At 63.3% G+C, this 11,168-nt stretch overlaps 2 protein-coding genes across 3 annotated transcripts in view; one reads left to right on the forward strand and one right to left on the reverse strand.

Annotated features, from left to right (window-relative positions):
* The window catches only part of PLCD3 (phospholipase C delta 3), a 10,169-nt gene extending 988 nt beyond the window's left edge, over window positions 1-9,181 (forward strand). The window contains exons 2-15 of one of the 2 annotated variants that reach the window (XM_014942696.1): window positions 632-860; window positions 949-1,078; window positions 1,575-1,800; window positions 2,640-2,841; window positions 2,934-3,078; window positions 3,153-3,305; window positions 3,384-3,533; window positions 4,086-4,121; window positions 4,681-4,840; window positions 5,652-5,768; window positions 5,860-6,008; window positions 6,945-7,080; window positions 8,250-8,399; window positions 8,484-9,181. In XM_014942696.1, coding sequence (XP_014798182.1) covers window positions 632-860; window positions 949-1,078; window positions 1,575-1,800; window positions 2,640-2,841; window positions 2,934-3,078; window positions 3,153-3,305; window positions 3,384-3,533; window positions 4,086-4,121; window positions 4,681-4,840; window positions 5,652-5,768; window positions 5,860-6,008; window positions 6,945-7,080; window positions 8,250-8,399; window positions 8,484-8,572 — 2,072 coding nt within the window. In that variant the 3' untranslated portion in view covers window positions 8,573-9,181. Of the gene's footprint in view, window positions 1-631; window positions 861-948; window positions 1,079-1,574; window positions 1,801-2,639; window positions 2,842-2,933; window positions 3,079-3,152; window positions 3,306-3,380; window positions 3,534-4,085; window positions 4,122-4,680; window positions 4,841-5,651; window positions 5,769-5,859; window positions 6,009-6,944; window positions 7,081-8,249; window positions 8,400-8,483 lie in introns of both variants that reach the window. The other variant, XM_014942694.1, reaches the window with a different exon arrangement.
* Window positions 9,182-10,541: 1,360 nt separating this feature from the next.
* Window positions 10,542-11,168, reverse strand: part of LOC106888454 (glycylpeptide N-tetradecanoyltransferase 1-like) — a 5,071-nt gene continuing 4,444 nt past the window's right edge. The window contains exon 4 of the mRNA XM_014942697.1: window positions 10,542-10,887. Coding sequence (XP_014798183.1) covers window positions 10,867-10,887 — 21 coding nt within the window. The 3' untranslated portion in view covers window positions 10,542-10,866. The remainder of the gene's footprint in view (window positions 10,888-11,168) is intronic.

The following is an 11,168-nucleotide window of genomic DNA, read 5'->3' on the forward strand; positions in this document are numbered from 1 at the left end:
TGGGACCCGCACCCCCATCCTGGGACCCAAATCCTGACCCAAAATGTGAACCCCAGTCCAGAACACAGCCCCCCACCCAGGACCTGGATTCCAACCCACTGCACCCAGTGCCTCCCAGTGCCAGAACACAGTCCCCCACCCAGGACCCAGATCCCAACCCACTGCACCCAGTGCCTCCCAGTGCCTCCCAGTGCATCCCAGTGCACCCCAAGCCGAGGACCCCCAGCCCACACCCTCCCCCGTCCCCCTTGGGACTGTCACGAGGTCCCTTCTCCATCCCGGCCAGACTCTGTCCCCGCTCCCCGGCGTCACCCGTCTCTTTCCACCCTCGCATCTGGGACGGGTGCCCAGAGCTGGCACCGCTGCCAGACAGCTCCCTCGCTGCCAGCGTCCCTGTCCCCAACCCCGCGGGGGACAGCGGCCACCGCTCCTGTCTCGCCCGGGATTAGGGAGTTAAGCCCGGCTGTGCCATCGACAGCAGCCCAGCCCCGCTGCCCCGGGGGGGTCCCTGGGGACACGCGGGGTGTCCGTCAGCAGCCGGGCTGTCCTGCAGGATGCTCGTGGGTGGGGGAAGTGCCGAGGAACCCCCTCCATCCCCCGGGTGGCTCCGTCACCGCGCGTGTCCCTGCAGTCTCGGTGATGCACATCGAGGCGGTGCGCGAGGGACGCCAGTCGGAGGGTCTGCGCCAGCACGGAGCCGCCTTCCCCGAGCGGCACTGCTTCACCCTCGTCTTCAAGGGCAAGCGCAAGAACCTGGACCTGGCCGCCCAGGGCGAGGAGGACGCCCGGCACTGGGTGCAAGGGCTCTCCAAGCTGATGGGGCGGCTGCAGGCCATGAGTCAACCGGAGAAGCTCGACCAATATCCTTTGTGGGAGCTATGGGGGCTTGGGGACAGGCTGGGGGTGGCCACGGGGGTGACACTGGGTGGTTTCCTTACCCTGGCATAGCTGGATCCACGGGGTCCTGCAGCGAGCAGACAGGAACAAGGACAACAAGATGTCCTTCCGGGAGGTGAAGAGCATGCTGAGGATGATCAACATCGACATGGACGATGTCTACGCCTACAAGCTCTTCAAGGTACCCATCCTGTCCCCCCGCTGCTGCCACCGGGAGGGGATGCTGGCTCCTCCTCTGCCTTCCCAAGCGCAGAGAACTGTCAAACTCATCACGCCCAAAGCCACCCACCACCACCAATGGCTGGGTTCCATCACGAGCAGGACCTCATGATGGGGTGGGGTGAGCTGTTCCCCCCCGCACTGCTCTGTGGGTCCCCAAGGTGTGACATTCCCCCCACCATGGGGTGCTGCCCCCATGGGCATCTCCCAAGGTCCCTTTTCCACCTGGGGAAACTGAGGCAGGGTGCTCTGCTCCATCCCACACTGGAAGGTCAGAGGGCTACGGTGGGGGGGGGGGGGCAGAGGGGACATGCCACCGCATCCCTCTAAGCGCACCCCATCCCCTGAGCCCCCCAAACTCATCACACACGCTGCCAACCCCAGGGGACGGGCGGGAGGAGGCAGGGGGTGGCCGTGGGCAGGGGATGGTCCCCGAGGTTGGGTTGTGGTCCCACCAGGAGTGCGACCGCTCTGGCAACGAGCGGCTGGAGGGCCGGGAGGTGGAGGAGTTTTGCCGCCGGCTGCTGCGGCGGCCGGAGCTGGAGGAGCTTTTTGGGCGTTACTCGGGGGAGGACCGGGTCCTGTCGGCCGAGGAGCTGCGGGATTTCCTGCGGGATCAGGGGGAGGACGCCAGCCTGCGCCAGGCCCGCGCCATCATCCGCACCTACGAGCTCAACGAGAAGGGTAGGGCTGAGGACGGGCAGCTCGGTTCATGGGTGGTGGTGGGATGGTGGGACAGGCACCGCCAGAGCCAAGGGAGGCCATGGATGGTGGGGGGTTGGGTCTGTGGTTGGTGGTATCAGCCCCCCAAGCTGGTATGGGGTCCTCCAAGGCTTGGGTGAGTGTCCCCATGTCCCTTCCCCGGGGTGACAATGGGTGCCAGCAGTCCCACACGTGACCTTGCTGATCCCTGGTGGATGTGGCATTGTGGGGACAGGGGACATGAAGGTGGGGATGGACAGCAGGTGGACCTCCATGTCTCCTGGGTGATGCAGTGCCAGCCCTAGCCTGAATGTGACACTGCTGGGGGACTTCCATGTCCCTTGGGTCCCACTATGGCCAGTCCAGGGTGAACAAGGCACTAGGAGGTCAGGGGACATCATGGTAGGGCTGAAGGACCTCCATGCCTCTTGAGTATCACAGTAGGGTAGATGTGTCACCTGCAGAGTAGGGGGACATCAGGGTGGAGATGGGACACCAAGGGGACCTCCACATCCCCCAAGTGCCACAGTGCCAGGTCTAGGGTGAGCATGGCACTATGAGGACAGAAGACATCAGGGTGGGGACAGGGAACCTCCACATCTCATGGGTGCCACCATGCCATGTCCAGGGTGAATGTGGCACTAGCAGGCTTGAGCGACATCAGGATGGAGATGGGATACTAGAAAAAACTTACATGTCCTGTGGGTGCTGCAGTGCCAGGTCTGGGGTGAACATGGCACTGCTGGGAGGAAGGGGACATCCAGATGGGGACGGTCTCTGGGGTGCCACCCTCTGTGACACCCCACCGCTGTGTCCCGCAGCCAGGCAGCAGGACCTGATGATGCTGGACGGCTTCATGATGTACCTCCTCTCGGCCGCCGGTGACATCCTCAACCAGGAGCACACCAAGGTGCACCAGGACATGAGCCAGCCCCTGTGCCACTACTTCATCTCCTCCTCCCACAACACCTACCTGACCCGCAACCAGATCGGTGGCACCAGCAGCACCGAGGCCTATGTCAGGTGGGTGCCCCTGGTCAGACTCTCCGTGCCCAGATGGTCCCATGGTCCGAGGGTGCCGGGGCGGCGCGGGGACTCATCCGGTGTGGTGGCAGGGCGCTGATGGCGGGGTGCCGCTGTGTGGAGCTGGACTGCTGGGAGGGCTCCGACGGGGAACCCATCGTCTACCACGGCCACACGCTCACCTCCAAAATCCTCTTCCGCGATGTCATCGAGAGCATCCGCGACTACGCCTTCAAGGTGGGCCGGGTGCCCTGGGAGGGGAGGTGGGTGCTGGGGGACGGGTGCTGAGCCCTGCCCGTCCCCCTCCCCAGCAATCGCCCTACCCTGTCATCCTGTCCCTGGAGAACCACTGTGGGCTGGAGCAGCAGGCCACCATGGCCCGGCACATGAAGGCCATCCTGGGGGACATGCTGCTGACGCAGCCGCTGGAGGGGCAGGACCCCCACGACCTCCCATCCCCCGAGGTAAGGCCACCCACCCGCCCACCGCAGTGTCCCCATGTCCCCTCTGAGCCCTGAGCTTGGCCCTTCCTTCCACAGCAGCTGAAGGGGAAAGTCCTGGTGAAGGGCAAGAAGCTGCCAGAGACGTGGCATGAGCCCCAGGGTGTCACCTCCCTTCTGGACCATGAGGAGGAGGAAGAAGAAGAGGAGGAAGAAGAAGAGGAGAAGCTGCAGGAGAGAAGCAGCCGGCGGGTAAGAGGATCTCCCAGGGCTGTGGTGCTGGAAGACAATGGTGTCCTGGTGATCCTGGAGGACCACAGCATCCTGGTGGTGCTGGGGGACCATGGTGTCCTGGTGATCTTGGAGGACCATGGTGTCCTGGTGATCCTGGAGGACCACAGCATCCTGGTGGTGCTGGGGGACCATGGTGTCCTGGTGATCTTGGAGGACCATGGTGTCCTGGTGATCCTGGAGGACCACAGCATCCTGGTGGTGCTGGGGGACCATGGTGTCCTGGTGATCTTGGAGGACCATGGTGTCCTGGTGATCCTGGAGGACCACAGCATCCTGGTGGTGCTGGGGGACCATGGTGTCCTGGTGATCCTGAAGGACCACAACATCCTGGTGGTCCTGGAGGACCACAACATCCTGGTGGTGCTGGGGGACCATGGCACCCTGGTGGTCCTGGAGGACCACAGTGTCCTGGCAGTGCCACAGGTCCATTGTGTCCCAGCTGTGGTGGGGCCGGGGAAAGGTGAGCACTGCCAGCATCCCCTGACACAGCCCTGCTCTCTCCTCTTCCAGTCGCTGCAGTCGCTGCAGGAGATCAAACCCCTACAGGTGGGTCATGTGACAGAGCTGACGGGTTGGGTATGGTCGGGGTGGTGAGGAATTGTCACTGCCGAGCAGCGGGGACTGAGCTTGGGGGCTCCTTGGCTGTGCCTCCCTCTTCCCCTGTGGGGCTGGGTGGTCCATTTCTGGGGTCTCCATTGCCTTGGGAACTCTGTGGCCTTGGGTCTCCATCACCTCCAGCATGACCAGCATTGCCTTGGGGGAGTGTTCTCCATTGCCTCAGTTCTCCATCACCTTGAGGTCTCTGTCACCTCAAGCTCTTCATCATCTTGAGATGTCCACCACTTCAGGGTTGCCATCACCTTGGGGTCTCTAACATCTTGGGTTGTCTATCACCTTGGGTTCTCCATGACCTCAGGGTCTCAACCTGCTTAGGTTCTCCATCATCTCAGGGTCCATCACTCCATTGCCTACAGTTCTCCCTCACTTTAGGGGCCTTGGGGGTCTCAGCGCTCAGCACTAGCAGGGTAGGGAGGTCTGTAGACCCTCAGGCATGCGGGTGGCCACCAGAGTCAGGGTGGTCCTGACACAGTGGTGGCTCCTGCAGGCCAAAGATGCATCACAGGTGGCCCCGGAGCTGTCGGCTGTGGTGGTGTACTGCCAGGCTGTGCCCTTCCCTGGCCTGGCCCATGCCCTGCAACACCCCCGGCCCTGCGAGATGTCCTCCTTCAGCGAGAGGAAGGCTCGGAAGCTCATCAAGGAGGCTGGTGAGGGCAACGGGATGGGGACAGAGTGGCTCCATGCTTCTTAACCTCACCAGGATGCGGGTTGAAGCTGAGACCGATGGGTTCTGTCATTGGGGTGACTCCATGGGTGACAGTTGGGGACATGGTGGTCCTGGTCAGGCTGCTCTGGGCTGGTGGGACTGGGGTCTGGTATCAGGGTCTCGGGCCAGAGGCCAGGGTGATGGTCACAGGTGCAGGATAAATGTCTGGTGTAAAGGTCTGGGGTCAGGGGTTGGGATGAAGATCGGGGTCAGGGTCCAGGGACTGAGATCTGGAATCTGGGGTCGAGGTTGGGGGTTTGGGTTCAGGGTCCAGGGTCAGGACCTGGGGTCTGGGGTCCAGGGCTGGAATTAAGGTTTGAGTCTGTGTTCAGGGTCTGGGGTCCAGGGTCCAGGGCTGGGATTAAGATCTGGGTGGGGGTCCAGGGTCTGGGGTTTGGTTTTGGAGTCTGAGGTCCAGAGTCAGGGATCCAGGATCAAGGTCCAGGGTCAGGGGTCTAAGGTCAAGGTGTGGGGTCAAGGCCAGGATCCAGGATCATGGTCTGGGGTCCAGGCCTCAGATTAAGATCTAGGTCCGTGTCCAAGGTCTAAGGTCAGTGCCTGGGGTCAAGGATCCAAAGTCAAGCTCCAGGGTTGGGATCTGAACCTCAGAGCCCGCTTTCCGGCTCTGGGTCCACCCAGCCGGGCAGGCTCCGTCCGTGTCCCCAGGCAGGACACTGTCACCCACCGGCAGGGCCCCGCAGTGGCACCCATGGGTGCAGGGGTCCCACTCACCCATGTCCCCCCCGTCCCAGGCCCGGCGCTGGTCCGGTACAACGCCCGGCAACTCAGCCGCATCTACCCGCTGGGGCTGAAGATGAACTCCTCCAACTACAACCCTCAGGAGATGTGGAACGTCGGCTGCCAGCTGGGTGAGACCCCCAGGAGACACCCCCTGACCTGGCACCCCCTCCCTCGGGAGCTGTCACCTACCCTGACCCCCCGTCCCCCTTGTCCCCACAGTGGCCCTCAACTTCCAGACGCCGGGTTACGAGATGGACCTGAACGCGGGGCGGTTCCTGGGCAACGGGCGCTGTGGTTACGTGCTGAAGCCCCCCTGCCTGCGCAGCCCCCCCGGAGAGGGACCCCGCCGCCTGGCCCTGCACATCAGGGTGAGGGCACCCCGCTCCCCGGGGTGGGTGACACCCACATCCCTGCTGGGTGACATCCCTGACATTCCCATGCCTGGCCAGGTGCCACCTGCATCCCTTTTCCCAGGTGACAACATGCCCACGCACAGCCAGGTGCCACCCATGTCCCTATGGGGTGACACCAACCCCACGTTCAACCAGGTGCCACCCACATCCGTTCTGGGTGACAACCCCATGTCCAGCCAGGGGCCCCTACGCACCTTTTTCCTAGGTGACACCAACCCCACACCCACCTGCGTGTCACCAACTGCTCTTCTGGGTGACACTGACCCCATCCCCATGCCCGGCCAAATGCCACCCACGGCCCTTCTCCTGGGGACACCAAACCCAGCTGTGTGACACCCACATCCTTGCTCCTGAGGACACCAAACTTGTCCCCAAACCCAGCCGTGTGCCACCCACATTCCTTCTCCTGGGGACACTAATCCCGTCTCCACACCCAGCCATGTGCCACCTACATCCTTTCTCCTGGGGACACCAACCCTGTCCCCACACCCAGCTGTGTGCTGTGCCACCCACATTCCTTCTGGGGACACCAAGCCTGTCCCCAAACGAGCCGTGTGCCACCTACATTCCTTCTCCTGGGGACACCAGACCTGTCCCCAAACCCATTTCTGTGCCACCCACATCTCCCGGGGACACCAACCCTGTCCCTGCACCCAGCCATGTGCCACCCACATCCTTTCTTCTGGGGACACTGTCCCCAAACTCAGCTGTGTGCCACCACCATTCCACCTCCTGGGGACACCAACCTTGTCCCTGCACCCAGCCATGTGCCATCCACATCCCTTCTCCTGGTGACACCGTCCCCAAACCCACCTGTGTTCCACCCACGTCCCTTCTCCTGGGTCCTGCCACCCCGCAGTGCCCCGTGCCACCGGTGCCCTGTGTCCCCAGGTGATCACGGCGCAGCAGCTGCCCAAGTTGAACCGGGAGAAGGGGAGCTCCATCGTGGACCCCTTCGTGCGGGTGGAGATCCACGGTGTCCCGGCCGACTGCAGCAAGCAGCAGACCCACCACAAGCTCAACAATGGTGAGTGTGTCCCCTGGGCCACCACTGCCCGGCCACCGGGGACACCCCAGGGCACCCTGATCCCCAGGGATACCCCAGGACACCTCATCCCCAGGGTATCCAGGGCACCTGGTCCTCAGGGGCACCCCAGGGCACTTGGTCACCAGACACCCCACGGTACCCCAGGACACCTGGTTACCAGGGACACCCCAAGGCACCCAATCCCTGGGGACACCACAAGACACCTTGTCCCCAGGGTATCCCAGGGCACCTGATCCCCAGGGACACCGCAGGACACCCGGTCCTCAGAGGACACCCCAAGGCACTTGGTCCACAGGGTATCCCAGGGCACCCAGTCCCTGGAGACACCCCAGGGCGCCCTGATCCCTGGGGACACCACAAGACAGCTGGTCACCAGGGACACCCCAGGGCACCCTGATCCTAGGGGATGTCAGGACCCTTGCACCCCAGTTGAGCCAGTGCCCAGGACACCCCAATCCCCCCAGTACACCCCAGTCCTGCAGTGCTTCATCCCCAGCACAGCCCGATCCCCACCAGTGGTAGGGCACCAGCATGTCCCAGTTCTTCCCAGTGCTGCTCCCACCTGTTCTCCAGTATACCCAGCCCAAGCCCAGTATGACCCCTGTTCTCCCAGTATAGCCAAGCCCAGCTCCAATACAACCCCCATTCTCCCAGTATAGTCCAGCCCAGCACCAGTATCACCCCCTTCCCCCAGTATAGACGAGCCTGGGCCTAGTGTGGTTTCCATTCCCCCAGTATAGCCCAGTCTGGCCCCAGTATGACTCCCATTCTCCCAGTATAGTCCAGCCTGGCACCAGTATCACCCCCTTCCCCCAGTATAGACGAGCCTGGGCCTAGTGTGGTTTCCATTCCCCCAGTATAGCCCAGTCTGGCCCCAGTATGACCCCCATTCCCCAGTATAGTCCAGCCCAGCCCCAGTGTCACCCCCATTCCTCCAGTACAGACAAACCTGGCCATAGTATGGTCGCCATTCCCCAGTATAGCCCAGTGCAGGATGGCAGCTAAGCTGGGGCAGGGAAACCTGGCCATAGTATGGTCCCCATTCCCCAGTATAGCCTAGTGCAGGATGGCAGCTAAGCTGGGGCAGGGGTGGCAGGTGGCCTTGGTGGCCCCGGTGGCCGTGCCCACCCCCCGTCCCGGTGCCGCAGGCTTCAACCCGCGCTGGGAGGAGACGCTGAGCTTCCAGCTGCGGGCGCCCGAGCTGGCCCTGGTGCGCTTCGTGGTGGAGGACTACGACAGCACCTCCTGCAATGACTTCGTGGGACAGTTCACCCTGCCCCTGGCCAGCATGAGGGAAGGTGGGTGTGTGCCCCCCCCCGCTGCATCCCCGGGGTCGGGGGACGGTCCCCTGCCACCCGCTCAGCCCCTCTCTCTGTCCCCAGGGTATCGCCACATCCATCTGCTCTCCAGGGACGGGGCGTCCCTGTCCCCGGCCACGCTCTTCGTGCACGTTCGGTGCAAGAACCTGTGAGGTCCCCGCGGTCCCACTGGGAGGGACATCACGTACCCCTGTGGGGGACAACTTGGTCCTCCATGGGGTGGGCATCCTCCTGCACCAGAGACACCCTGCTCCCTGTGTGGGGACAGCCTGGGGACACCGCTCACCCGGCCACAGTGACAGCAGGGCTGGCTGCGGGACCCCAGGGAGTAGGGGACCCCCTCCATGTCCCATAGTGCCACCCCATCTTCTGCCCTCTGTGCCCCCCCTCCCTGGCTGTGACCCCCAGGGGGACAGGGACGCTGTGACAACCAGGATGGGGTGGCCAGGCCACCAAAAGGCCAACACAGCCCCAGGGGGGGCGAGATGGGTGACAGCAACCCCCGAATGTCACCACCACTGGCCCTGCTCCATCCCAGCCCCTCCTTGGGCTGCAAGGACAGTGCCATCACCATGAGGTTCCCGAGGGGACCCTGCCACCACGCAGTGTCCCTCAGGGGACATTGTCACCACGCGCCCCGCTGTGCCCATGGCATCAAGGCCTGGCTTGGCTGGTTCCCACCCCCTGCTCCAGCACCAGCGACGGGCACAGATTTATACCCCGGTGTCAAGCCAGTCAAATAAAGGTTTTATTTTAACAGAGCCTGTCCTGGTGTCCCTGTCACCTCCTGGAGCCCGTTGGGGGGTGGGAGAAGAGGCTCAGGGGGAGGGGATAAGGGCTGATCCCACCCCCAAACACAGCACTGCCCTGGGGAGCTGGCAAGCACCCATGTGTTGGGGGCAAAATCGTCACGAGGAGCCCCCAAAAATGCCATGGGGACAGGGGGAGGGTCTCACCAGACACCCCTCCCTCCCAGCCACCCCCAGGCCAGGACAACAGGGACACGGGAGAGGACGCAGGAGAGGACACGGAGGTACTTGCATAGGTGACAGGGGACCCCGAGCAGGGGGGATGCGATGGCACTGCCCACGGTGGGGGGATGTGACGGGCTCCTGGCCCCCCACTCATGCCCTGCAGGTCCAGGCCAGGGTGGGCAAAGCCCCTCAGGGTCTGTGGTGTGCCGTGGGGACACGATGGGGACACAGAGGGACGGGGAGGTGCGGGAGTGCATAGACGGGGTCGTGGCCTTGGCGTGCAGCTGTGGAAACCTTTGGCTGGGAGGGCAGGAGCGTCTCAGAGCTCGTCGTGGACAGGGTTCAGGTGAAGGCAGGAGGCTGCCCCGGTGCTTATTTCCCAACACATCTCCACGGGATAAAGGGCTTCCACGAAAGAAAACAATCCCTTTACCTCGGAGGTTCCCGTGGCACGAGAAGAGCCTGGTGGAGGAGGCGCCGGGGTGGCCGAAGAGGCTGAAGGTCTGGGGTGATGCCGACGGCGCGTCGTGGGGCAGTCGCTTGCGTGTGTATCCGTATTTCCATGCTTCCCGAGAAAAGCAGCCCAGCAGGGAGCCTGGAGGTGTGGTGGTGGAGACAAGATCATCCCCCCGGTGCCCCGGCGTCACGAGAGGAACGACCCTGAGGAGCGGGGTGCACTGGATGAGCTCCTGCGGCAGCGAGGAGCCGGGTCCCCCCCAAATCTTCGGGCGCTGCTGCTCCTGGGTCCAGCGCTTGCCCCGTTGAGCAGAGAGAATTGGAGTCTCCGAGGCTGGGGAGGAGAAGGGACAAGGCAGCGCTTGCACAAATAGCCCTTAGAAAGAAAATTCTGAGGTGCTCCCAAGCCCGCGGGGGGGGACGGTGCCATCCTCCCTCTCCGGGCACCCCTGGGAAGGAGCGGGTTTAACGGAGGAGCGAGTGAGCCGGGGGGAGACCAGCCGAGGAGCCCCAAAACCCCCTCCAGGCCACGGGGAAGGCTGGGCAGCCCGGCCACTGCGTCCCGGTGCTCCCCGGCCCGTCAGCGCAGCCAGCATCTACCTGGGATGGCCCCGTCGAGAAAAGTCACGGTCCAGCGACCCGCCGGCGGCCTTGGGCAGACGAATGCGACTCGTGCCAGTTTGGAACAGGAAAGATTTAAAATATATATAATATATACTTTTATTATTCACCCGTTAACTCCATTATATGCCAATCATGAGCTAGTTTCAGCAGTTACATTCCCTTGATCACGTCTTTACGAGGATGCAATTAAATCAAAACAAAGGAGGCGGCTGGCGCCGGCGGGGGAGCGGCGGCCGGCGCTGCGGGACGCGCTGGGTGAGTCCAGGCGGTGGTGGCTCCTGGGGTCCCACCTCTCCCGGCGCAGGGTCCGGCTTCGGCGGGAAGGATGAGGGGCAGCACCTCCGCCAGGGCCGGCTCCTCGGCGGCGCCGCGCTCTCCTGGCAAGGGCTGGCTTACTGCAGCACCAGTCCCACCTGCAGGACAACGGAGATAGAATGGTCTAGGTTGGAAGAGACCCTTGGGATCATCGAGTCCAACCATCTCCCCTACTCTACAAAGTCCTCCCCTACACCATGTCCCTCAGCACTGCATCTAAACGGCCCTTAAACACAGCCAGGGATGGGGACTCCCCCCCCTCCCTGGGCAGCCTGTTCCAATGCCCGACCACTCTTTCCGTGAAAAATTCCTTCCTAATGTTCAATCTAAACCTCCCCTGTTGGAGCTTGAAGCCGTTCCCTCTCGTTCTATTGTTAAT

This window comes from Calidris pugnax, unplaced genomic scaffold (assembly GCF_001431845.1).
Source record: "Calidris pugnax isolate Ruff unplaced genomic scaffold, ASM143184v1 scaffold108, whole genome shotgun sequence".
Classification (NCBI taxonomy): Eukaryota; Metazoa; Chordata; class Aves; order Charadriiformes; family Scolopacidae; genus Calidris; species Calidris pugnax.